The 26,433-nt window shown below is 38.2% G+C and overlaps 3 protein-coding genes across 4 annotated transcripts; 2 read left to right on the top strand and 1 right to left on the bottom strand.

Annotated features, from left to right (window-relative positions):
* Positions 1 to 538: 538 nt before the first annotated feature.
* On the bottom strand, positions 539 to 6,519 carry LOC121391237 (PI-actitoxin-Avd5a-like). Of its 2 annotated transcripts, none has more exons than XM_041522938.1 (3): positions 6,409 to 6,519; positions 1,608 to 1,731; positions 539 to 662 (listed from the first exon to the last, which is right to left on the bottom strand). In XM_041522938.1, the coding sequence occupies exons 1-3, from the start codon at positions 6,443 to 6,445 to the stop codon at positions 596 to 598; spliced, it is 228 nt and encodes a 75-aa protein (XP_041378872.1). In that variant the 5' UTR covers positions 6,446 to 6,519; the 3' UTR covers positions 539 to 595. The 2 variants fall into 2 exon arrangements, with proteins under 2 accessions (XP_041378872.1, XP_041378866.1); XM_041522932.1 differs by having other exon boundaries at positions 1,608 to 1,734; positions 6,409 to 6,494.
* Positions 6,520 to 7,527: 1,008 nt separating this feature from the next.
* LOC121367640 (serine/threonine-protein kinase 10-like) lies at positions 7,528 to 22,436 on the top strand. The gene is made up of 12 exons (XM_041491931.1): positions 7,528 to 7,755; positions 8,256 to 8,534; positions 9,698 to 9,798; positions 10,206 to 10,302; positions 11,520 to 11,627; positions 12,168 to 12,281; positions 12,690 to 13,601; positions 14,625 to 14,670; positions 16,526 to 16,608; positions 17,737 to 17,870; positions 18,920 to 19,004; positions 20,221 to 22,436. Exons 1-12 carry the CDS (start codon positions 7,663 to 7,665, stop codon positions 20,323 to 20,325), a joined length of 2,157 nt encoding a protein of 718 aa, XP_041347865.1. The 5' UTR covers positions 7,528 to 7,662; the 3' UTR covers positions 20,326 to 22,436.
* Positions 22,437 to 22,687: 251 nt separating this feature from the next.
* LOC121368530 (polygalacturonase 1 beta-like protein 2) lies at positions 22,688 to 26,426 on the top strand. The gene is made up of 2 exons (XM_041493267.1): positions 22,688 to 22,788; positions 25,769 to 26,426. The coding sequence occupies exons 1-2, from the start codon at positions 22,688 to 22,690 to the stop codon at positions 26,424 to 26,426; spliced, it is 759 nt and encodes a 252-aa protein (XP_041349201.1).
* Positions 26,427 to 26,433: the final 7 nt, after the last annotated feature.

A 26,433-nucleotide genomic window follows, 5' to 3' on the forward strand; every position in this document is an offset into this window, starting at 1 on the left:
CCTATATAATGTTTTGTAACAATACGACTGCTTTCTCTTAAATTGCGTACATATTACGCTATTGTTAACCCTCTTCGTACTTTCGCTGCCACCGTGGCATAATTTTACCAACATCAGGCTGAGGCACGGTAGTACATCTTACGGCAGAGATTAATTTTATTTGTAGAATGCAGGAAATTTCATTTCAGGACATCTAGTTTTCCTAATTTTACGGGGGGTGGGGGGTGGACCATACCCCCTACAATATTGTTTAAAGGAACATATTGCCAGAAAGTCTAAAAGTCATATACAGATTCTTTAACTTCGTCAATCATTTAAATACATATTTTAGCTTTTAATTATGTCTACAGTTTGCACGGATATTTATGGGGACAAGAAATAGAACAAAATAGGGGGCATGGGATCGAAAATAAACAAGAAATGTGACGAATGAGGCACACAATCACTAACGAAAATAATTTGTATTACCGCCACCCATCAAACCTCTATTCTCATTTCAGTTGTCAAACAACAAATAAAAACAAAATAATATGCTCCGTGTCGGTAGACTGATTTATTGCTAAACCCTAATACACAAATGTCCTGTTAAACTAGTTCATCCTTTGATGTTGGAGTTGCAAGGCCCCTGGTGTAGAACTTTCACCACCTCCGACAGCCCGGCCCTGTAAAAACGAAATAAAACTCAACCATCCATTAATTGCATGGACATATTTTAATGCACCCTTTAAACTATCCTGAAATCCAGCAGAAACTTATTGCCAAACTACAATCTGATGGGAATCATTTACGGTTAATAATTATAATAGACCAGAGGATTTGATTTCAATCAGATTGTGCCAAACAAATGCAGTATATTTCAGTCAAGTAAGAAGTAGACGTAAGCAAGACGATCTTATATCATAGACCTAAACAATCACAAATAATTCAAACTGCCGCGAAAACTATTTAATGTCAATGGCGCGTCGGTCACCATATGCGTCCTACAATGCAACTCCGTCATTAGTGAAAAGAAGACTGCTTGGGGCAGCTGGTGGCTTATGCTCTGTAAAAGAGACCTTCATTTCATTTCAACTTATTTTCGTGCTAATATCCAATTAAGATTCAAGCACGTTGTCCTGGGCACACACCTCAGCTATCTGGGCTGTCAGTCCAGGGCAGTGGGTTAGTGGTTAGTGAGTGAGAAGAGGGTGTAGTGGTCTTACACCTTACCCATTGAGTCGTTAAAACTCGCTCTGGGTGGGAGCCGGTACCGGGCTGCAAACCCAGTACCTACCAGCCTTATATCTGGTGGCTCAACCACGACACCACCGAGTCTTGTATTTTTTCCATTAGTAGCAAGGGATTTTTTATATGCACCATCTGATAGACAGGGTAGCACATACCAGGGTCTTTGATGTACCAGTCGTGGTGCACTGGCTGGAACGAGAAATAACCAGTGTGGTCCACCGACGAGGATCGATCCCAGACCGACAGCGTATCACGCGAGTGCTTTACCACTGGGCTACGTCCCGCCCCGTACACAAGAAGTGACCGATGTAATTTCGTATTTGCGTTACAAGTAACAGGTTTCCTCCCCGTCGTACCCTAGCTGTGGATGGGATACTCACAGACAGAGCTGTCCTTTCATCGTGCACTCGTTACTGTACGTCACGTAATTGGTTCCACAGACCGGTCGGTAGATGCGGGGACAAATCAGAGAGCAGTGAGGTTCCTCGACCTCATTGCAGAAAACTGCTGTAAATAAACGGTCTAACAATTAAACAGTGTACAACGGGATCCTAATTAATGAAGTAAAAATACACTTCCACTTTAACGTGCGCCAACCTACACGTATATATATATATATATATATATATATATATATATATATATATACTCTTCAAAAAAAGAAACGCAAAAGGGTACAAATGGGTTATAACTCCGATTTTATGTTTCCTACCGGTTCATGCTTTGTGAATATAAGGTCATTGCATGTCCCAAACACATTCCCACGGTTACATTCGATAAAACGCAGCTACTGTACAATAAAGTTCCAAAATGTGAATATTCGCAAAAACGCAGCCACGTGCAAACCATGTCACCACTGCACGTGCGTTGTCTGCACGTGCAACATGAACACACCGACAGTATAAAAGTGCAGGGTGTTCGCTTGCCTGGCCTCTGTATCTGGCCGACAGTTGACAATCCAGGACATGCCACGTCTCAGTGAACCGCAGAGAAACAATGCCATCGGCCGACTAGACGCAGGCGAATCCAGAACGGCCGTTGCCAGGGCATTCCATGTGTCCCCAAGCACCATCTCCAGACTGTGGGACCGTTACCAGCAACATGGATCAACACGTGACCTCCCTAGATCCGGTCGACCACGGGTCACTACCCCCGGGCAGGACCGCTACATCCGGGTACGCCACCTTCGGGAACGATTGACTACTGCCACCTCCACAGCCGCAGCAATACCAGGTTTGCGCAGGATATCCGACCAGACCGTACGGAACCGCCTACGTGAGGTAGGAATTCGTGCCAGCCGTCCAGTTCGAGGTGTCATCTTAACACCACAACACCGTCGACTCCGACTGCAGTGGTGCCAGATTCATCGACAATGGCCTCAACTGCGATGGAGACAGGTGTGGTTCAGTGACGAGTCCCGATTTCTGCTCCGACGTCATGATGGAAGATGTCGCGTGTATAGGCGTCGTGGTGAACATTATGCGGCAAACTGCGTGCAGGAAGTGGACAGATTCGGCGGGGGTAGTGTCATGGGTGTGGGCAGCCATCTCACACACTGGCAGAACTGACCTGGTCCACGTGCAGGGCAACCTGAATGCACAGGGCTACATTGACCAGATCCTCCGGCCACACATCGTTCCAGTTATGGCCAACGCCAACGCAGTGTTCCAACATGACAACGCCAGGCCTCACACAGCACGTCTCACAACGGCTTTCCTACAGGACAACAACATTAATGTCCTTCCTTGGCCATCGATATCACCGGATTTGAACCCAATTGAGCATCTATGGGACGAGTTGGACCGACGCCTCCGACAGCGACAACCACAGCCCCAGACCCTGCCCGAGCTGGCAGCAGCCTTGCAGGCCGAGTGGGCCACTATCCCCCGGGACGTCATCCGTACTCTGGTTGCTTCAATGGGCAGGCGGTGCCAGGCAGTTGTCAACACACGCGGAGGCCACACCCGGTATTGACTCCAGATGGCCTTGACCTTGGTGGTGTGTCCTATCACTTACTCACAATGGACTAGAGTGAATTGTGAACAATCCTGCAACATTTGGTAATTATCGGACTCACCATTCAATAATTAAATCAATTCTCCAAATGTTACGACAATGTGGTTTTGCGTTTCTTCTTTTGAAGAGTATATATATATATATATATATATACAAATAAATAATAATTATAAGCCCAACCCTGCTCCACCCCCACCCCCCACCCCTACCAATCACAGGGTCATATCTAGGATTCTATTTTTTTTTTTTTTTTTGTTGTTTGGTTTTTTTTTTTGGGGGGGAGGTGGCGGGGGCAACTGAGTAGTTAATAGTCTAAAACTCTTTAAACGGTTTAAAAAATAATTTTCTTTAAGTTTCTATAATTGTTTCCGGATTATTTTCGGGGGGGGGGGGGGGGGGGGGGGGGGGGGAATTCCACCCCCCACCCGCCGCTAGCTACGGCCCTGAATCACAAAAATAAGAGAAAAAACCTTTTAGGTTTCTAGGATGGATCCAGTGGCTGATCCTGAAAATCCATTTATCATTCACATGTGGCCGAAGGTTTCAAACGTTCCCGAAGGGATTCCTCGGATTTTCCAATGTAAAAAATTAAAAAAAAAAAAATATATATATATAACCGTCGCACAATTTTGAGGAACCCGGGGAAAACCCCCCCCCCCCCCCCCCCCCTTTGATCCGTTACTGGGATCCATGGAAAGGATGTTGAGCGCCCGCAGCACCTCTCCTGAACCTCTCCTGTGTCGAATACTGTAAGTGTCCTCTTTTAATAAAAAATATCCATGTGCTTTTCCTTTTCTTTCTTGGAATGACGACGAAGGGATCGAGACGAGAAGTCTGTTATATGTGACGGTTGTGAGTTTGCTGCAAATTGGTTTTGGCCTACCACCAAATTAAATGGTAACATATGGTTGAATATGCTTTATAATGCGTAAAGGAAAAACCCCAAAACAAAACATGAACATGGGACTCGAGTACTCGAGGGTGAAACCCGACCCGGACCCCGAGTACCCGACGCTTACATTACATGATGATGAGATTAAGGAATGAAGTAAAATAGCATCATGCATCTTAATTCCAGCGCTGAACATTGATGCCAAATCACATCATTGTATTTCATTTAGAAAGAAAGAAATGTTTTATTTAAAGACGTACTCAACACATTTTATTTACGGTTATATAGCGTCAGACATATGGTTAAGGACCACACAGATATTGAGAGAGAAAACCCGTTGTTGCCACTTGATGGGCTATTTCGATTAACAGCAAGGGATCTTTTATATGCACCATCCCACAGACAGGGTAGTACATACCACGGCCTTTGATATACCAGTCTTGGTGCACTGGCTGGAACGAGAAATAGCCCAATGGGCTTCGATCCCATACCGACAGCGCATCGAGCGAGCGTCTTACCACTGGGCTACGTCCCGCCCCTGTATTGCATTTAGAAACCTATTGATACGTTTCAGTGTTGTAACGGACGGACGGCCAGTTTAAAAAGAGAAACTAGCGCATGATCATATATAATGATTGTGTAACTTATCTACTGCTGATATTATTGTCCTACATTGTCCACTGTATTATAGTCGATCATTGTATTCCACCGTGTACGGGTACTAGAGTCCTGTGAACGGACTTGGGTCTTGCTAGACTCGACCCATGTCCGAGTAGGCCTACTCGTGGCAGGGGACAATATTTCGAAATCTGAAGGAACCGGAAGTCGGTTCACGTGGTTTTTACCTAGGTAACCAATTGTTCGGTTACGTGAATTATATTTGAGTAACCTGTGAGTTACCTGATCGTTTATTTCAAAATTACGTTGAAATTATATTTTAAATCCATAGTTTTTAGCTGAAACATAAAGTTAAAACAAATACAAAAGAAAACATTTTACAAAAAAAATAATCTTTAATGCTTGCTAAAGTTAACAATATTATACAAGAACTGAATATCAGCCCCAGTACTGAAACAAAATACAGGGGCGTAGCCAGACATTTTCTTAGCATTACGCACGCCAAAGGCGTGCCCGAGCGGGGATATTCGGGGGGGGGGGGGGGGGGGGGGGGGGGCCTCCCTCTGTGAAAAGTTTGAAACTCAGGACGCCTGTATATGCAATCTGAGCCTTTTCGGAGGCTTTTATTTTTATTTTATTTTTTTTAATCTTTTTTTCGAGTCAATTTTAAGAGGATATTTTATAGAACAATTACAGACAGCCTCGACCTATTACCGGATTTTGTTTTTGCATTACGCACATGCGTAATGGGCGCTACGCCTTTGAAATATAAAAATAATCATTTGGAGGGATTCCTTTTTGCGTTTTGCGTTGGCTATGCTACTTTCACTTTATCGATGGTACTTCTATACTACAGTGACGTTCCAAATGTTTTTTGTTTGTTTTAAAGCTCATTATGCGATGTTAGTATTTTTCAATTTTTGTGACACTTTTGGATTCCTGTTTACGTTAAAACTGTTTTTAACATATGTAAAATTATAGGCAATCCAATATTCTGTCTACATATATTCCTTTAGAGATAAAATAGCACCAGATAATTTTCCGTCCCCAGCGGTCTGAGCACATTTAAAAAAAACTTTTGGCTCGACTCTATACTGAACATTTACTTTAGACTGGTTGCAAATTACAACTGTTGAAATATAACGTTGTTTACTGATTTGCTGCGCATCAAGTATCTAAAATCCAACCTAAAACATTTGTCGAAATACTAGTAGTATGTCTGCGTGAATAAACGTGATGTAATCGTGAAGTTTGCAAGTTTTAATTTCTTAACGTTTACAGGTTATGACGTAACCAGTTTGCGGTTCGCGTAAATTTAATTTTACGTAACCGACACGTGGACAGAACGGCGGCTCGCGTGAAATAGTGTGCCCTGCGTGGAGACCCTATATATGTGAATAATTGTTTTCCCCAAAAAGTTATTAAATATGTAGATGTTTTCAAACATTTGTATGTCAATACAGCCACTCTCAACCCAAAGTAACTTCTGTTCAGACGTAAAATTATAACAAGCTAAATCCATCTGAAAGCACCATTTCATAAACATAATATTACTTTAACTTATGCAATACGCTATTTAAACGTGTCATGTATCACAGAATAGGATATACCATATATTATATACGAGATTGCAGCTTCAGTGTTAAAATTCTTACCTGTGGTTAAAACGCACAGAACCAGTATAAATTTCATGTTGATATCGTTGTTAACTAATAAAACACGTAACACATGACAGCACCAGATATCGTATCTCTGCCTGTGTGACACCTGTTCGTTACCATGGATTGTTTATCAGTAAAAAAAAAAAAAAAGAAGTAAAATGTGTTTTGTTTAATGACAACTCTAGACCATATGGGGCGGGACGTCGCCAATGGTAAAGCGTTCACCTGATGCACGGTCGGTCTGTGATCGAACCCCGTCAATGGACCCTAAAAGGTTGTCCTATTTCTCGTTTTAACCAGTGCATCAGAACTGGTATACCAAAGGCTGTGGTATGGTGCTTATTAGTGCACGGGGCACTTTATGTCAATACTATTCTTAACGTGCACGTTGAGTTGCTTCCCTCTATGTAGCATATTTAAAATGGCGGGGGACTTTTGACGGTTGTCGTTGGAAGATTTATTTTGTTAATAATGACAAGTACTTCAATCGGGATTTAGTTAGTACGGTCGGTTATACATTTTTGGTTTGTGTGTCCATTTGTTGCACTATTTCGGTTTAGAAACGTTTGAAACATGGTGCCACAAGTTTTGAATACTAGCTACATATAGGGTATGTAACAAGGTTCGGACGTAGAAGACATTCTACGTCTCTTCGGACTAGGTGCTTATAACAGATCCCTTGCTACTAATGGAACAATGTAGCGGGTTTCCTCTCTAAGACTATATGTCAAAATTACTAAATGTTTGACATAACATCCAACAGCCGATTATTAATAAATCAATGTGCTCTAGTGGTGTTTTAAACAAAACAAACTTTTCTATAGACACAAGTAACTTTATAAACGTGACATGATGAAGTTGTTGACTGGTTTCAAATTTAATCAAAATTCAAAATAATAGGTCTAATGATAAAATGATAGTTTTAGCCTGTGATTACATTGTTTGATCACTTATTATTTTATAATGGCTTTTCTCTTTATAGTCTAGCCTGTGAATAGTAAATAGGGGCCTATATCAAAAAGAAAACATTTTCCACTGTCCACGAATCCGCGTTTTATACGAAACCAAATTAAAGGGAAACCACTCTGACTCCATTGGAAAGAAATTCCTGGATGTAAACAAAAACCATGTCTACAAACACAAACACGTGAAGCCGTGTCAGGAAGGAAATTAACAGTTAACAGCAGTATATCGAAACGACACTGTAACATATGAGACGAAATGTTCAAAATTTAATTTTTATAAAACATGCAACACATAGCAGTGGAGAAAAAACTTGGACAAGGAAGTTTTGCTAATGTTTTTCTTGTGAAAAGCAAAGGCAATCAACGTCCACCACTTGTAAGCTTTCTAAATGTTCCTAACAGATATCTCATAATGTTCTGTGCCCATAGTACCCATGTAAAAGGTATCGCATTATGTTATATGCTGCAGTATGCCATACATATTCATGCCTGTAGGAAGATATGTGGAGTGGAGGGGTGGGGGAGAGGGACAATCTTGTGGAGGGGTCAGGTCAGGTCGTAGGATGATAGGTTTTAACATGCATATTCGGAGCAAGCTGTTGTAGCACACACCTGTCATGGGTGCAGGTGTCAACTTTTGGCGGCTGCTCCATCCAGGACAGGAAAAGGTTTGTGGTTGGAATGGGAAAGGCGGTCGCATGTACTGGCGTGTGCAATAGAGCATAAGCAGCCCAACCAGGGTCGGTAGCAGACGAGGGTTGTGGAGGGGGCACAAGCCAGATTTCTATCTTTATTTGTCCTCTATCCATTCTAATGGAGCAGACTATAGGTTTTGTCTCCATCCTTCTGTACATACATATTTTCATTGTGTTTCAGCAATATGCCCTGAAGATTATAGATCAGGACCGGTTTAGTGAGGATGACAGAGTGAAGTCCGTCGGTGAAGCTAAGTTGATGTTGCGTCTGCATCACAGTCACATCGTCTCATGCTACGATGCTTTCCAGTTTGACTCTCTCCTCCTGCTCGTCACCGAGTTCTGTCCGGGTGGGGACATGTACTGTTACTTAAAGAACCGCAAATCATCTTCTCTAGTGGAACCAGTCGAAGAGCAGCAAATCTTCAAATGGCTACTGGAGATCAGTAGTGGGTTAGAGGTTTGTTACTCTTAAATGTTTCTCCGAGACGTAATAACTACTAAACCACATTGAATAATCTACTAATTGTATTATAGTTTTGGGATAGGCTGCCTTTGAAATTCAGATCATTTTGCAATGGCAAATTTAGCACAGATAAATGAAATAAAGTAAATATCCAATAATAATAAATATGACATTGCAGATCAATTTTGTAACAGCATTTTGAAGCGGCATTGCTGATTGGTGTAGGGAACTTCAAGGGCTGGATAAGAAAGGATGCGCTGTCCATGATATTAGATATTTATTTTTATTTATATTTTATCCTACTTTGTAGTTCTAGTATTGTCACCACTGAACAGAGAATCTTGAAAAATGCAGGAATCTATATCAATGCCGGGCCGTAACTAGGAATTGTTTTTTGGAAGGGGGGTGGGGCAGATGAATTCTGCACATACCTAAAACTCTTCAAACGGTTAACAGGAGGATTTTCTTTCATTTTCTATTATTTTTACCGAATTAAAAAAAAAAATGCCCCCTCCCCCAGCTACAGCCCTGTAATGGGATGTTATTCAATTAGTATTTTAAACCAAGTATTTTGAGCTCAAATATATCCAGCCAAACATATTGGGTACCAGTACAAATGCAATGTGGCATACTGTCTTGATAAGTGAACCAAGCTTCGTCACATAACAGCTGGGTCACATGGTAGTTTATCTAGATACTATATGGCTCAACAACTGAAAATATCTACATTTAATTTGTCCTGAAAGAACTTTTATTCCATCAGATACACAGTCATCCTACTACTTGATATCAACATTGTGGAATGTAACTGAAATAGAAGGGGACAGTATAAAAGTAGTTCGAGGTTTAGGGAGTTTGAGTTTCTGGAACTCTCATATTAGTCTGAGCAATGGAAGGTTTTTTAGATATGGAAGTTTGAGTTATAAAATTTGGACTGTAATAAAATTTTGGCAACATAGCCATAAATGAGACAACATAATTGTTTATTTTTGCAAATGATTGCTGTTTAAAACATTTTTAAAAATGACTTATGGTAAAAGCATGTTTTGAAGAAAAACATACAGTGTTGTTTCAACTCATGCAATCTGTATTACTCTGCCTTAGCCATGCAAAGTTCATGTAAATTGTAGATGTTTAATTTGTTGTTTTGTTTTCAGTATCTTCACAAATCGAAGATCTTACACCGTGATATAAAAACAAAGAACATTTTCCTACAAGACAACCTCACTGTTCAGATTGGAGACTTGGGCATTGCCAAGTAAGTTCATTCATTCATTCATTCATACTTATTTCTCCTGCTTATAATCCAATTAATGTTCAAGTACACTGTCCTGGGCACACACCTCAGCTATCTGGGCTGTCTGTCCAAGACAGTGGGTTAGTCGTTAGTGAGAGAGAAGTCGGTGTAGAAGTCTTACATCTACCCATTGAGTTGTTAAAACTCGCTCTCGGTGGAAGCCGATACCGGGCTGCAAACCCAGTAACTGCCACCCTCATGTCTGATTGCATGATAGATAAATCAACCTCAGCCAAGGGGATTTGTAACTTTTCAGCAAATAATGAAGAAGATTACTATAGAAGAATAGGTCAGTGGTCAGTGATAAATTATTTACTTTATTAAAACCTAATGCGTATAGTACTTCTAATGGGTGTGTATCTTTTTAGGCAGCTAGACTTCACGTTGGCAGAAGCAAACACTTTCCTTGGAACACCTATGTACATGTGTCCTGAAATGTTCAAGTTCCAGTCATACAGCTATAAGGTAATCTGGTTTGAAGTCAAACAGCTATACGGTAATCTGGTTTTAAGTCAAACAGCTATATGGTAATCTGGTTTAAGTCAAACAGCTATAAGGTAATCTGGTTTTAAGTCAAACAGCTATACGGTAATCTGGTTTTAAGTCAAACAGCTATACGGTAATCTGGTTTTAAGTCAAACGGCTATACGGTAATCTGGTTTTAAGTCAAACGGCTATACGGTAATCTGGTTTTAAGTCAAACAGCTATAAGGTAATCTGGTTTTAAGTCAAACAGCTATATGGTAATCTGGTTTTAAGTCAAACAGCTATACGGTAATCTGGTTTTAAGTCAAACAACCATATGGTAATCTGGTTTTAAGTCAAACAGCCATATGGTAATCTGGTTTTAAGTCAAACAGCCATATGGTAATCTGGTTTAAGTCAAACAGCTATACGGTAATCTGGTTTTACGTCGTACAGCTATACGGTAATCTGCTTTAAGTCAAACAGCTATAAGGTAATCTGGTTTTCAGTATTATAGCTATTTGGTAATCTGGTTTTCAGTCATACAGCTATAAGGTAATCTGGTTTTAACTCAAACAGCTATACGGTAATCCGGTTTTCAGTCATAGAGCTGTATGGTAATTGGGGTTTTAGTCGTATAACTAAACGTATGAGGTAGTCTGTACTTCACTCATTTTGTTATGACATAATTTGGTATTCAGTCATACAGCTAAATACTAATCTGTTTTTCAGTCATATAGCTGAGGTTATCTGATTTTCTCATAACATATTTCTGGGGAAATAAACTAAATATTTTTTTAACTAATCTGGTTTTCAGTCATACTGTAACATTTATAAGGTAATCTAGTTTCCAGTCATATAGTTATACATAAAAAGACTGTTTAAGATACGTTTAAAGCAGGTGCATGTGCAAAGGGGAGAGATTTACAAGTTGAAACTTCCTCCTTAAGCAATTTTTGGGGGGGTTTTTTCAGAATATTTTTTGATGGATCATGACTAGACACACACACACACACACACACAATAAACTTTGCTCATCACACTCTAGAACCCACTGCAAAAATTCCTGCTCTTGTGCATTTAAGTGTATTAAATCTGTTATGTCTTGTTATGTAACGTGCATCAGTATTTTAGAAAGTTTAAGCACTGAGACCTTTTCACACTTGAAATATTTAAAATGGATTGTGTATGGTCAGTTTTGTGATTTCTATTTTCAGGCTGATGTGTGGAGTTTTGGGTGTTGTGTTTATGAAATGATGACCTTGCAGTTTGCTTTTGAGACACCATCCCAGAAAAATTTGATCCAAATGATTTTAAATGGTGAGGTAAGATACCAAATGTGTATTAAACAGGATATTACACAGTGAGTTGAGATGTCCAGTATTGTGTATTACACAAGATATTACACAGTGAGATGTCGAGTGTTGTGTTTTACAAGATATTACACGGTGAGGTGAGATGTCCAGTGTTGTGTATTACACAAGATATTAGACAGTGAGGTGAGGTGTCGAGTGTTGTGTATTACACAAGCTATTACACAGTGAGGTGAGATGTCCAGTGTTGTGTATTACACCATGTGGTATGCTGTAACAATCACTGTTACTTCTTTGTTACATAAATTATATATGACATGATACACTGTATGTATTATGATATATTTTACAGAAAATATTATTGCTTGGTCTGGTGTGCATGAATTATATGAGTGTAGAATAGAAGACATTTAAGTCCATGAAGATTTGTAAAAAGTGGAAAGATGAAAAAAAAAAGTGTAAATAGTAATACATATGTTTTGTTCATTTGACTGTTTTGACCAGTGTATTGTTTTTGTTATCTTTACGGTTTTTTTTCTGTCTGTCTGTCAGCTACCCAGAATTCCCAGTATCTACAGTGAATCTCTCGCTAGTCTCGCCCAGTCCATGATGGCAGGCAACCCAGAACAGAGGCCTCACGCTGCCGAGATAAAACAAACTGTACAGGTTAGTTACTGAGATGTAATACACATGCTATGGGTTAGTTACATTACATATAGTGTGGGTTAGTTACATCTGTGTTACTGTGGTATAAAACAAACTGTACAGGTTAGTTACTGAGATGTAATACACACTATGTAGTGGGTTAGTTACATCTGCATTACTGTGGTGAAAAACAAACTGTACAGGTTAGTTACAGAGTTACAGTGTGGGTTAGTTACATTACAAACTATGTGGATTAGTTACATTATCTCTATTTTGAGAGCATTTTATATCAAGAAGGAAAGGTGTATGTATTATAATTAAATACAAATATGTATTTAGAATTAATAAAGATGGAATAGAGGCTTCCAGCTATTGGGACATATTATCAGGTTTTACTACTACCTTTTCACAAGGATGTTTATACTTTAGGGCTACATGAAAAAGGCTGCTCTGAAGAAGATTCCACCACGACAACGTCGCAGACTCTCCTCTGATGTTGTTGACGTCGGTGATAATGTCAGTACGGGTGACACATCGAGAAGAGATGGCTCATCTCTGGATCGTCGAGAAGTGATCAATGCGCTGCTGGCATATTTCCGAGTGAACGTGTCTGTCGGGTTACACAGCGGGCTGGAGCACAAGACGTTCGCAGACTCTAAAGCTGGACTGTCTAAAACCGTCAAGTCCATACCAAACTTGTTGTCTAGAGATAACGAGACCGTCCTGTCACGCAACTTTGGTGTGAGTCACAAGACGGATAGGAACAAGAGGGAAGAAGTTGATACTAGTCACGGAAATGGTCTAAGATCTGATGGTAGCATTAATGTGAAGTTAGGAAGTTGTGTGAAATGTGGTGAACGCACTGGTACTAATCAAAGATATGATGTAATAGGTGGAGGAAACTGTGATACTAATGAAAGACCTGATGTGAAATGTGGTGAAGGTGATGATACTAGTCAAGGATATTGTGTGACAGAGAGTGGTGACGTGAAGTCGTCCTGTGTGACAGATCTCTCCAAGTGTGGCTGTAAAAGTCTGTCATCGTTGTGTGCCAGCTGTGTTGAGGACTCCAGACTTGCAAGTCGTGTTCAGAGTCTGAGTCGAGACTCTGAGAGCTGTGGCTGTGATGTTGTGGGGAACGATCTGAGTCTCAGACAGGACATAGACAACCACGACTCTCGTGATGTAGCGTCGACTTCCGTCCAGTCGCATGTCAGCAGTGTTATCAGGTGGGCGATGGAGAACAGGATCACCTGCAACCATGACAACCAGACACAGTTTCCTGATGAGGAGTTTGAAAACAAGTCTCCACTACAGCATCAGATGTCTGTACCAGATATGGTCTGTATTTTCTTGGAATTTTGTTATTTAAAAAAACAAAAGGGCCCCATTTTACCATATGCACTTAGTACTAAGATCGCTTTGTATAATGGGTCCCAAGTCTTTAAAACATATATCATATATGGTCTGTATTTCCATGGAATCTTACTATTTACATACTTATTTAAAAAGAAGAGGTCTTTAAAACATGTAGCAGATATAGTCTATATTTTCATAGAATCATTTTATTTACACATTTATTTAAAAACAACAGGTCTTTTAAACATGTATCAGAATCTGAAATATAGTCTGTATGTTCATGGAATCTTATTATTTACACAATTAATTATAAAATAACAGGTCATTAAAACATGTTTCAAATATGGTCTGTATTAACATGGCATCATTATTTACACATGTAATTATTTTCTTAAAAACGAGATCTTTAAAAATATATCGAATATGGTCTGTATTTTCATGGAATCTATTTATACAATACACAAATGTTAAAAAATTCTCATTAAAAATGTACCAGATATGGTCTGCATTTCCATGGAATTTTATTGATACAATTATTTAAAAACAACAAGTGTCTTTAAAAATGCTAACTATGTCATTAAAATAAAATGTAGAAAATTAATATGTTTGCACATCATGTTAATAAAAGCTCTTATGTTAAAGCAGAAATGTAAAACACACATCAGATATAACAGACACCTATGGTACAGGGGCGTAGCGTGAGCTGGATTTGGGGGGGGGGGGATTCAAATATGAACCAAGTGGTCCTTTTCTATTTTGTTTGTGCACCACCAGAAACTCCATATGTATAAACCTGTATGTTTTAGTTCTGAAAGCGGACCATTTGCTTCAGCGGGGGGGTTCGTCCGAACCCACCGAACCCCTCCCAGCCTATGCGCCTGTGGTAATAATATAGTTTACAAGAAACTGAAAATAGATGCAGTATAAATTGAGATACGTGTACATGTATATTCTGGATTCATGTTCATGTACAAAAATACGAGACCATACTTTCACCATTTCTAGGGGAGTGAGAGGAGAGGGCGAAGGAAAAAGAAGAACTTTCTAAGAGGTATTACAATTAATTTTTAATTTACTGTAAGTAATTTTTTAAAGTAATTTTTAAAATATTTTTTTTTATTACAAAAACCTGTAATTTAATCAGTTTATCAAATTGTATATTGCTAATTTAATCACGTAATTATAACAAATAACTAATTTAATCTATTAATTATTATAAACAACTAATATAAGCAGTTTATTGTTACAAATAACAGTTACTGTTACTGTAGTTTAATCAGTTTATTGTTACAAATAACGGTAATTTAATCAATTTATTTTCAGAGATAATGGTAATCTGTTTGTTATTACAAAGTACTAATTTATCCTATAACTTACCCATGATATCCATGTCATAAACCCATGTGATAATTTTCTTTATTAACCCGGTTAATAATGGTATGCAAATTTGCAAGGTCTCTAGGTAATTTGTTGCTGTGGATGGGTCATTTGTTTTCTACTGGGATGTATGCGGCCATTGGAATTGGTTGAACGCTGGAACGCTTCTCGTTTTGACAACCTGCACCACCAGGTTGGATTCTTTTTTAGTGAGATTCCTTGCCTCCACGTCATTTCTCCGTCTGACTGTCGACTTGTTTTTTTCGTGACTCGTATGACGGCCATTCTGCAGAACGCCACGGTTGTTCGCATTTAGTCTCTACCTGTCCTAGCAGCACTGGAAGATTGACCACCCCACTCTAAGAAGAAATAGGAAGCGGGGTCGGCCCCTACTACTCTTTTTCTAGACTTTACCTTGCTTTATAGTGATACCATCTCGTATCCTCCGGAGTCGGGCCCGTCCGTACCACTATACCAACCCATGACGACTGGACTATACCCTAGTCTGATACTCTCTCTCGTTCAGACGGATCCGGCTTCTCAAGATCTGTATTTCAGCACAGCACTACACCTTCAACGTCTTTCGACTGTCAATCTAGGGGTTTTCTTGACGGGGTGCAACCCATCTCGTCCCTATAAGCTGTGCACCCAAACGGCCTTAACGAGGCCACTCACGTGGACATATCGATCGGACTTTAAACTTTTAGATCTGCGTTCAAAATTTTATGTCGAAATTACTATTTTTAAAAATATTATTAAATAGTCCGATCCTCTCTTCCTCTTATTTAATTTTGGACTGTCCTTCTAAAATGCTCCAAATTATATAATTATTCGGCCGAGTAGTCAATTCTTTTTATTTTTGGCTTTTTTATTTTTGGCTTGTAACTTTTTTTATTTATTTTATTTATTCTATTAACTTTTTTACTAATTGCTATTTTCAAAATTCTGCCCATTTTCAACTCTAACCCCCCCCCCCTCCATCCCGAGTCAGGCCACCAATCTTATCGGAGGTCAGACTCGGGATGTGCGTGTTCGAAACCCTAGTGGTATATGGGCACGTTAAACTAGTTATCATCATCATCATTTGTTTACAAGCCAACAAGACGTGTACCTGAGCATAACGTTTTCAAAGATTTAGTTAAAATGCATGACGTCAAACTAATTTGTGCTAATTGTGATGATGTCATATTACTGATGGCGGCGACTTTAGTACTGTAATTTACTAAAAATTTAATTAAAATGTTATTTTAGAAGTGTTATAGGATAAATAGAATTTGCTACTCGTGTTTTTTAATATGTAAAATATCATCCTCGTCTAGTTAATTGGTATTTGTCTCGGCTCCAATTAACGTAAACTCGATTGATATTTTACATTGTAACATATTAAAAAACACTTGTGACGAATCCTCTATATATCAGTGATTATTATAAATTATTAATGTAATCACTACAAAAACTAATTTCTTAAGTGTGCGAGGCCCTCTCTTACGTTCTTTCTTAGTAACAGCAGTTGATTGTATGTTTTTCAGCATTTTCTGAAAGGAATAGTTTTGACAATGAAGTTAAGACCAATAGTATGCAGAGTACTGAATCCAATTCAAAACCAAACGAGGTAAGACCTGCAAATGAATTTTTTTTAGACAATCAGTGGTTAAAAACACTCTAAGTAACGGGAAAAGAACACATCTATTCTTCAGTTTAATGTGTTGAGATAATAATTGACTTTATTATATACATAGCAATGAAATATATAGATCTACAGAAACCATAAAAGTGATATTCAGTGAAAAGTCATATTTTTACTATTTTAGTACAGTGAAAATATAGAAATCATATTTACTTTTTTGTAAAAGTTCATGATTTAATTATCTCCCTTTGTGTCGTTTCTTAGTGTTGAAGTTTGATGATTACCAATGCAACTGATCGTATTTAAAAAATTAAAAAATGTAATTTAAACCATTGTACCTGTAAAAAAGGGATATGAGTTGCAATTATGATAAAATATCTAACACGAATTGAATATAAAGCTAAATAATGATGAAACAATGACACAAATTTCTTTTGAAAAGTTCCATCAGAAGAAATATATCATGGCATTATGTGTTTTCGATAGGATCAGTGAAAGATATTAACAAAAAGCAAAAAATATTGTCAAAATTTAGGAAAGATGTATATAATAAATAGACCATTTCATGGTGTTTTTTCGAATACGATTTTTATGTCAACTCGTGATGTGTAAAAACCATATTTTCACACATTGCTTGTTGACATAAAAGTCATATTCGAAAAAAAAAACCTCGACATAGCCTCTATATATTCTCCCAGATAAATATGAAACATATTGTTCAGTTTAACATTGTCTACAATAAAAGTTTAACATACAGCGTCTGAAATTTAAGCCATTTTGCAATAGCAGTTAGTACAGATAATAACAGATTAAAAGTAAATGACCAATAATGACAAAAAATGCTGTCACATATCAGTTTTACTACCGAATTTACCACAGTGTTACTGATTACCGCGTTGACCATGAATTGCAAATTTTAAAAACATTTGGCAAATTTTATTTTAGTTTGGTAAAATAATTTAATGCTGTAATAATTGATATTTTGTTACAAAAAAACTGGGTTTCAGTAAAATTTGGAAGTTTAATAGTCTAAGATAATTTGGCAAAATAATCAGATGACCCAGAGTTTAACGTAACAAAATGCTATCAGTTTGATTATTTTGGTATTTCTAGGGTGAGCAAGATAAAAAGAAGAAATCTGTAACGCTTTATACAAGAAGTCAAAAAGTCACCTTCAAGAAATCAGACATGGAAGAATTGAACACAGAAGACTCAGCCGAGTTCAAAGAGACGGAGAACGATGGCAGGTTAGTGTGAGAAGACAGTGCTTGTTGGTTAGTGTGACAAGACAGTGCTTGTTGGTTAGTGTGACAAACCAATGTTTCTTGGTTAGTGTGATCAAACAGTGCTTGTTGGTTAGTGTGACAAAACAGTGCTTGTTGGTTAGTGTGAGAAGACAGTGCTTGTTGGTTAGTGTGACAAAACAGTGCTTGTTGGTTAGTGTGACAAAACTGCTTGTAGGTTAGTGTGACAAAACAGTGCTTGTTGGTTAGTGTGACAAAACAGTGCTTGTTGGTTAGTGTGACAAAAGTGCTTGTTGGTTAGTGTGACAAAACAGTGCTTGTTGGTTAGTGTGACAAAACAGTGCTTGTTGGTTAGTGTGACAAAACAGTGCTTGTTGGTTAGTGTGACAAAACAGTGCTTGTTGGTTAGTGTGACAAAACAGTTCTTGTAGGTTAGTGTGACAAAACAGTGCTTGTTGGTTAGTGTGACAAAACAGTGCTTGTTGGTTAGTGTGACAAAACAATGTTTCTTGGTTAGTGTGACAAAACATTGTTGGTTAGTGTGACAAAACAATATTGGTAAGTGCTAAAACAATGTTGGTTAGCACGACAAAACAGTGCTTGTTGGTTAGTGTGACAAAAGAATGCTTGTTGGTTAGCGCGACAAAACAGTGTTTTTGGTTAGTGTGACAAAACATTACTTGTTGGTTAGTATGTAAAAACTGTTTGACAGTTAACGTCACTGTACTTGTATGCATGTGTATGTGCTGTAAGCAAGGTGGTTCTTGAAGATGGCATTTATGACAAAACTGTAACACATAATAAATATAAATGTGTACATAACCAGTCAGAGGGTGGCTTGCATGATGTAGCCCAGTGGTGAAGCCACAGTCTGTTTAAGATCAATCCCTGTTGGTGGGCCCATTGGTCTATTTCACATTCCAGACAATACTCAACAACTGGTATTACAAATGCTGTGGTATGTATTGTCCTGTCTGGGAGATGATGCAATAGAAATGTGGTCTGATGAATTATGCAGTTAATATTGACATTTCTGTGTGTGTTGTTTTCAGGTCTTGTGAAGAAGAACTTGGCAAAGATTTATTGTTTCGAGCCTGTCAGTTAGTACAACTTGTAACCGATGACAACCTCCTCCAGGTAGCTATTGGCAGTCCAGCCATTTACCTGACACCAGTACTGAGAGAATATAGACATTGTCACTGACCCTAAAAAAATACTGACACTGACACTTAGAAAATACAGACATTGATGCCAACACTGAACAAATACAGACATTGACACTGACACATACAATGCAGACATTGACACTGACACTGTGCTAATACAAACATTGACACTGTCACTGAGCAGATACAGACTTTGACACTGACACTGAGAGAATACAGACATTGATGTCAACACTGAGCAAATACAGACATTGGCACCAACACATAGAATGCATACATTGACACTGAGCAAATATAGACATTGACACTGACACTGGTAGAACAGAGACATTGACATTGACACTGAGAGACATTGACACTGACACATAGAATACAGACATTGATACGGGCTCTGAGAATACCGACACTGAGCAAATACAAACATTGACACTGACACTGAACAAATACAGACACTGACACTGAACAAATACAGACATTGACATTGACACTGAACAAATACAGACACTGAGACTGAGCAAATACAGACATTGAAATGGACAGTGAGAGAATACAGACACTGACACTGAATAAATACAGACATTGACACTGACCCTGAGCAAATACAGACATTGACGCTTACATTGAGAGAATACAAGCATTGACAATGACACTGAGAGAATACAGACATTGACATTGAGAGAATATTGACATTGAGATAATACAGACATTGGTATTGACACTGAAAAATACAGTCATTGGTGTTAACACTGAGCAAATACAGACATTGAATGCAGACATCAACACTGATACAGCAAATACAGATATTGATACTGATTTTGGAGCAAATATAGATATGACACTGACACTGATAGTATACAACCACTGACACTGTCACTGAGAAAATACAGAACACTGACACAGAGAATACATACATTGACATTGACACTGAGATAATAGGCACTGACACTGCGACATAGAGAGTATCTTTGATGCCCAGGAGCAAACCATAATTTGTCATCACAATAACATCTTCACATGCATACTTTCTAATTTCTAACCTTAAATATATCACACTATTGTGTCATGATTTATTTTCTTTCTGAAAGACAATAGGTAGCCAAAAATGTAAACTGTTTTTGCCAAGAACCCTCCACGAAACACTACACCTGGATAATGTTTTCTGACAGCTGGTTTCTTTTCTATTTTAGGCTCAACTCAGAGATCTGCTTGGATGGCGAAACTACAAAAAGTACAAAAGACAAATCATAGAACTCGCTAATGGAACAACAAAAAGTACAGAAAACAAATCATAGAACTCACTAGTGGAACTACAAGAAGTACAGAAAACAAATTATAGAACTGTCTAATTTAACTACAAGAAATACAGAAAATAAATCACAGAACTCGCTAATGGAACTACATGAAGTACAGAAAACAAATTATAGAACTGTCTAATGGAACTACAAGAAGTACAGAAAACAAACCATAGAACTGTCTAATGGAACTACAAGAAGTACAGAAAACAAATTATAGAACTGTCTAATGGAACTACATGAAGTACAGAAAACAAACCATAGAACTGTCTAATGGAACTACAAGAAGTACAGAAAACAAATTATAGAACTGTCTAATGGAACTACATGAAGTACAGAAAACAAACCATAGAACTCGCTAATGGAACTACATGAAGTACAGAAAACAAACCATAGAACTCGCTAATGGAACTACATGAAGTACAGAAAACAAATTGTAGAACTCGCAAATGCAACTACATGAAGTACAGAAAACTAATTTTCTAATGGAACTACAAGAAGTACATAAAACAAATCACAGAACTCGCTAAAGGAACTACAAGAAGTACAGAAAACAAAGTATAGAACTCGCTAATGGAACTACAAGAAGTACAGAAAACAAGTCATAGAACTGTCTAATGGAACTACAAGAAGTACAGAAAACAAATCGTAGAACTGTCTAATGGAACTACAAGAAGTACAGAAAACAAATCATAGAACTGTCTAATGGAACTACAAGAAGTACAGAAAACAAACCATAGAACTCGCTAATGGAACTACAAGAAGTACAGAAAACAAGTCATAGAACTGTCTAATGGAACTACAAGAAGTACAGAAAACAAGTCATAGAACTGTCTAATGGAACTACAAGAAGTACAGAAAACAAAGTATAGAACTGTCTAATGGAACTACAAGAAGTACAGAAAAACCATAGAACTCGCTAATGGAACTACAAGAAGTACACAAAAGAAATCATAGAACTCGCTAATGGAACTACATGAAGTACAGAAAACAAGTCATAGAACTCACTAATGAAACTACATGAAGTACAGAAAACAAATTGTAGAATTTTCTAGTGGAACTACAAGAAGTACAGAAAACAAATCATGGAACTTGCTAGTTGAACTACAAGAAGCACAAAAGATAAATCGAAGAATAGTGGAACAAAGATACACAAAAAATGAATCGTACAACTCAATAAAGTAGATATAGTGGATCGGAAATGCAAAAAAAGTACTAGAACTAACTAGATCAGTGAGAACATGTGAAGCAACATACAAGGGACATGGAGCTCACTGGATCATAGTCCGATACTAAAACTATATAAGTAATATGTAATGATGTCTGTTTTGGTCTTGTGCTGTATTGTATAGAAGACTCATAATTATAGGATATTAAACGAGCTTCCATTTCGTATCATGTTTATTTCCCAAGTGAAATAATTTTCAATTGTCACAAGCTTTAGCGAGTGACAGAAAATTATTTCAAAGGGACATAAACATGATACGAAATGGTAGCGAGTTTAATATCCTATTTAGTCCCCATAATCAATGTTAAGTTATATCACTCAACTCATTTGATTAACGTTCCTATACGGTTGGAATGCACCAATCCATGACGTCATCGTGTGAAGTCGAAGTGTTAAGTCCCACTTGGCGTTCTTTGATATGTACCAAGATATCTTTAACCACATGAGTAATAATATGTATATAAAGAATAATTATTTTTAATATTTTGTTTTTAACTGTAAGTCTTCATGTTTATCCAGTATTTACTTTGAATCTGTGAATTGTGTGTGGGTTTTGAATTAAAATAACAAGTTCCCATTTTCACAATAAAAAGTGTCAAAAAAACTAACATTCCATATTTATTATCAGTTTAAATTTATGTATATATAATATATTGCTGTTTTACTCTACATATATATATTTTTAATGACGTTAGTAATTATGTACATTTTGGTTGATGTTATTCACATATTTATTGCTAAATAATTTAATTAAAGTATTATGTATATTTTTCTACTTATATCATTTGTTTTATTTCATTCCAATGCTAAAACTTGTACAATCTTACTCATATTGGTATTGCAATAAAAAACAACAACTAATAATAAAATAACTTGTTGGATAATTACATTGGGTTTTATTGTTAGTTATTTTATTATACTGGTATCACCAAATTTCGTCAATTCTGTTGTAATAACTGACTACTTGTGAGAGTGGCCGTGGCCGGTCCCAAGCCCGCATGAGAAAGGAGGGTTGTGCGTGAGGTTAGCACTCTCACCACGTTAAAAATCCCCATGCTACAGAAACCAATGCCAAAGAACAAAACGTCAATGGTGCGAGGAGTGGAGCAACCCAGGGAACTGGGATCATGAAGGATGGCAGCCAAACCCGGCTGGGAGCTGATACCCCAACAGTGGATCTTCTCAAGCCGAAAAAGATCGGCCTTATGTGTGTCTCCGCACACGAAGAGGATTAAGTAAGTAAGTAAGTGTGAGAGTTCAAATACCATGGTATCGTCAATTGGGATGCTGTTTTAGGCCATCAGTTTTAAGTTGTTTCGTATCTCAGGGGGGCGAGATGTAGCCCAGTGGTAAAGTGTTTGCTTGATGCGCGGTCAGTCTAGGATAGATCCCCGTCGGTGGACCCTTTTGGCTATTTCTCGTTCAAGCCAGTGCTCCACAACTGGTGTAACAAAGGCCGTGGTATGTACTATCCTGTCTGTGGGATGGTGCATATAAAAGATCCCTTGCTGCTAATCGAAAAGAGTAGCCCATGAAGTGGCGACAGCGGGTTTCCTTTCAATATCTGTGTGGTCCTTAATCATATGTCCGACGCCATATAACCGTAAATAAAATGTGTTGAGTGCGTCGTTAAATAAAACATTTCCTTCGTATCTCAGAATTGGTAGCACTAGGGTAAAGTGCTCACCTGATGTTTGGCTGATCTGTTATAAATTCCTCTGGTGGACCTATTGGTATGTACTATCCTGTCTGTGATGATGCATATAAAACATCCCTTGCTATTAATGGAAAAATGTAGCGGGTTTCCTCTCTCAGACTATATGTCAAAATTATCAAATGTTTGATATGCAATAGCCGATGATAAAATAAATCAATATACTCTAGTGGTGTTGTTAAACAAAACAATCTTTAACTATACCAAATACTATACTAAATAATATCTGATTGGATCCAAATTTGAAGTGCACCGTAATATTGATACTGTAGTTAATACCGCCAGTCCATTCATTGTTGATAAAGGTGACATTGTTGTAAAAATATTTTTTTTAATCTTTGCATTCAGTCTCACTGTGTCGGTTACCCCTGTGCTTGAAATATGTTTGGGGTAGTTGTAAAGCTAAGTATTGCAGTTTTATGTTAAACTGGGGTAGGGGTGTTGTAAAAAACCCACATCCTATTAAATTGAACGTGAGCCATGAAATACAACCTGTCGATCCACTGTAACTTTTATGTAGGCACGGCAGATCGCGGGGTGGGTGGGTGGTGCTAGTGGGGCTCTAGTCCTCTCAATAATTCTGAATCTAAAATATTGGTAGTAATTCTTAAGGCAGAGATGAATTTTGCTTGTAGAATGCAGGAAATTGCATTTCAGGACATCTAGCTTTCCAAATTTTACGAGGGAGCATACCCCTGAACCATTTAGAAACTGCTTTGTGCCCGCAATCTTAGTCAGCCCCCCTTCAATATCAACTTGTTTCCGCCGTGCCTGTTATGTTTGTGCTTACTGTTCAACTGAGGTTCAAGCATGCTGTCATGGACACACACATCATATATCTGCAGCAGGCACGGCGGAAGCAAGTAAACATTGGCGGGGGGGGGGGGGAGGGAGGTCAAAGAAAAGTTTCTAGGGCGTTCGGAGGTATGCTCCCCCATAAAAATTTTAAAACTAGATGTCTTCAAAGCAATTTCCTGCATTCTACAAGTAAAATTTATCTTTGCCTTAAGCTTTACTACCAATCATATTTTGGATTCAAAGCCCTGCTCCGCCGTGCCTGCCCAGTCAGGCCGGTGCCCCCCCCCCCCCCCCCTCATCCCACAAATGTACGTTTCTTTTGATATAAGAATATTTTGTCGTTCAGACTATATAAAGATAAAAAAAATAGCTTTCCCCCACTAGATATGGATCCTACGGGCCTGCCAGTGGTTATTATATTAAGAGAAAAGTGAGTATAGTGGATTTGTACACACCTATTGTGTTTGTTTGTGTGTGTGAGTGTTTGTTAGTGTCTGTGTTTGTGTGTATGTGGTTGAGTGTTTGTGTGTGTGTGTGTGTGTGTGTGTGTGTGAGTGAGAGTGTGTGTGTTTGTGTGTGTGTGTTTGTGTGTGTATGTGTTTGTGTGTGTATGTGTGTGTGTGTGTGTGTGTGTGTGTGTGTGTTTGTGTGTGTGTGTTTGTTTGTGTGTGTGAGTGTTTGTTTGTGTTTGTGTGTGTTTGTGAATGTTTGTTTGTGTGTGTGTGTGCGTGTGTGTTTGTTTGATTGTGTTTGTGTATGTGTGTGTGTATGTGTATGTATGTGTGTGTGTTTGTGTGTGTGAGTGTTTGTGTGTGTGTTTGTGTGTGTATGTTTGTGTGTTATTGTCTGTGTGTGTGTGTGTGTGTTATTGTGTGTGTGTGTGTTTGTTTGTTTGTGTGTGTGTGTTATTGTGTGTGTGTGTTTGTTTGTTTGTTTATGTGTGTGTGTCTTTGTATTTGTGGGTGGGTATTTGTGTGTACTAGTACTTAGTTGTGGGTTGTGTGTGTGTGTTATTGTCTGTGTGTGTGTGTGTGTGTGTGTGTGTGTTATTGTCTGTATGTGTTATTGTCTATGTGTGTGTAATACGATACTAATAAAAAAAAAGTCTGTAATGTAACTTACCTTACTTCCTGTTCCATAATTCCGTCCAATACAACCGCCTTGCCTTGTGTTTGTTTAGACTGACTTTTTATTGGCCCCCATTACGCGACTGACGAAATGTTTATCCGTGGCCTGTAATGTTAACTACGCCGTCTTTTTAACAAGGAAGTCTTTCACGGTAACAATACACAAAGTTTAAAGGTAAATGAAATGGAACCTTACTGAAATGTGGTTACTCCGTGAGTTAGTGTAGAGAATACGTCATTTATTATATTGAGTGTTTTGTTACTACAGTGAATACGCGAGTTAGTACATTGAGTGTGTTGTTACTATGGCAAATACGCGACATACAACACTGAGTACGTTGTTACAACGGCGAATACTTGATTTTCTACATTGAGTACGTTGTTAACCGGCGAATACGTGAGTTATACATTTAGTACTTGGTTACTATGGCGAATACACAAGTTGCTCTGTTAACTTACTACAGTGAATATGAGTTACTAAATTGAGTATGTTATTACTACCTGGTTTAGTACACTGAATACGTGATACTACAGTGAATTCGTGACTTACTTCAATGAATTCGTGACTTACAACAGTGAATTTGCAACGCACAACAGTGAATTCGTGACTTACAACAGTGAATTTGTGACGTGCAACAGTCAATTTGCAACGTACAGCAGGGAATTCGTTACTTACAACAATGAATTTGTGACGTACAACAGTCAATTTGCAACGTACAACAGTGAATTCGTGACTTACAGCAGTGAATTTGTGACGTGCAACAGTCAATTTGCAACGTACAGCAGGGAATTCGTTACTTACAACAATGAATTTGTGACCTACAACAGTCAATTTGCAACGTACAGCAGGGAATTCGTGACTTACAACAGTGAATTTGTGACGTGCAACAGTCAATTTGCAACGTACAGCAGGGAATTCGTTACTTACAACAATGAATTTGTGACGTACAACAGTCAATTTGCAACGTACAGCAGTGAATTCGTGACTTACAACAGTGAATTTGTGACGTACAACAGTCAATTTGAAACGTACAGCAGGGAATTCGTTACTTACAACAATGAATTTGTGACGTACAACAGTCAATTTGCAACGTACAGCAGTGAATTCGTGACTTACAACAGTGAATTTGTGACGTACAACAGTCAATTTGCAACGTACAGCAGTGAATTCGTGACTTACAACAGTGAATTTGTGACGTACAACAGTCAATTTGTGACTTACTACAACGACTAGATGATAT

Source organism: Gigantopelta aegis, chromosome 3 (genome assembly GCF_016097555.1).
Source record: "Gigantopelta aegis isolate Gae_Host chromosome 3, Gae_host_genome, whole genome shotgun sequence".
In the NCBI taxonomy this organism is placed as follows: domain Eukaryota; kingdom Metazoa; phylum Mollusca; class Gastropoda; order Neomphalida; family Peltospiridae; genus Gigantopelta; species Gigantopelta aegis.

Bases quoted from the DNA above. Each gene is read 5' to 3' on its own strand.
- LOC121391237 (XM_041522932.1), bottom strand. From the start codon at position 6,445: ATGAAATTTATACTGGTTCTGTGCGTTTTAACCACAG. The intron at 1,735-6,408 runs GTAAGAATTTTA...GTTTATTTACAG, and splicing joins TCTGTGCGTTTTAACCACAG to CAGTTTTCTGCAATGAGGTC. The intron at 663-1,607 runs GTGAGTATCCCA...TCGTTTTTACAG, and splicing joins ATGAAAGGACAGCTCTGTCT to GGCCGGGCTGTCGGAGGTGG.
- LOC121367640 (XM_041491931.1), top strand. From the start codon at position 7,663: ATGCAACACATAGCAGTGGAGAAAAAACTTGGACAAGGAAGTTTTGCT. The intron at 13,602-14,624 runs GTCTGTATTTTC...CACCATTTCTAG, and splicing joins AGATGTCTGTACCAGATATG to GGGAGTGAGAGGAGAGGGCG. The intron at 14,671-16,525 runs GTATTACAATTA...TATGTTTTTCAG, and splicing joins AAAGAAGAACTTTCTAAGAG to CATTTTCTGAAAGGAATAGT.
- LOC121368530 (XM_041493267.1), top strand. From the start codon at position 22,688: ATGGCAGCCAAACCCGGCTGGGAGCTGATACCCCAACAGTGGATCTTC. The intron at 22,789-25,768 runs GTAAGTAAGTAA...GACTTACAACAG, and splicing joins CCGCACACGAAGAGGATTAA to TGAATTTGCAACGCACAACA.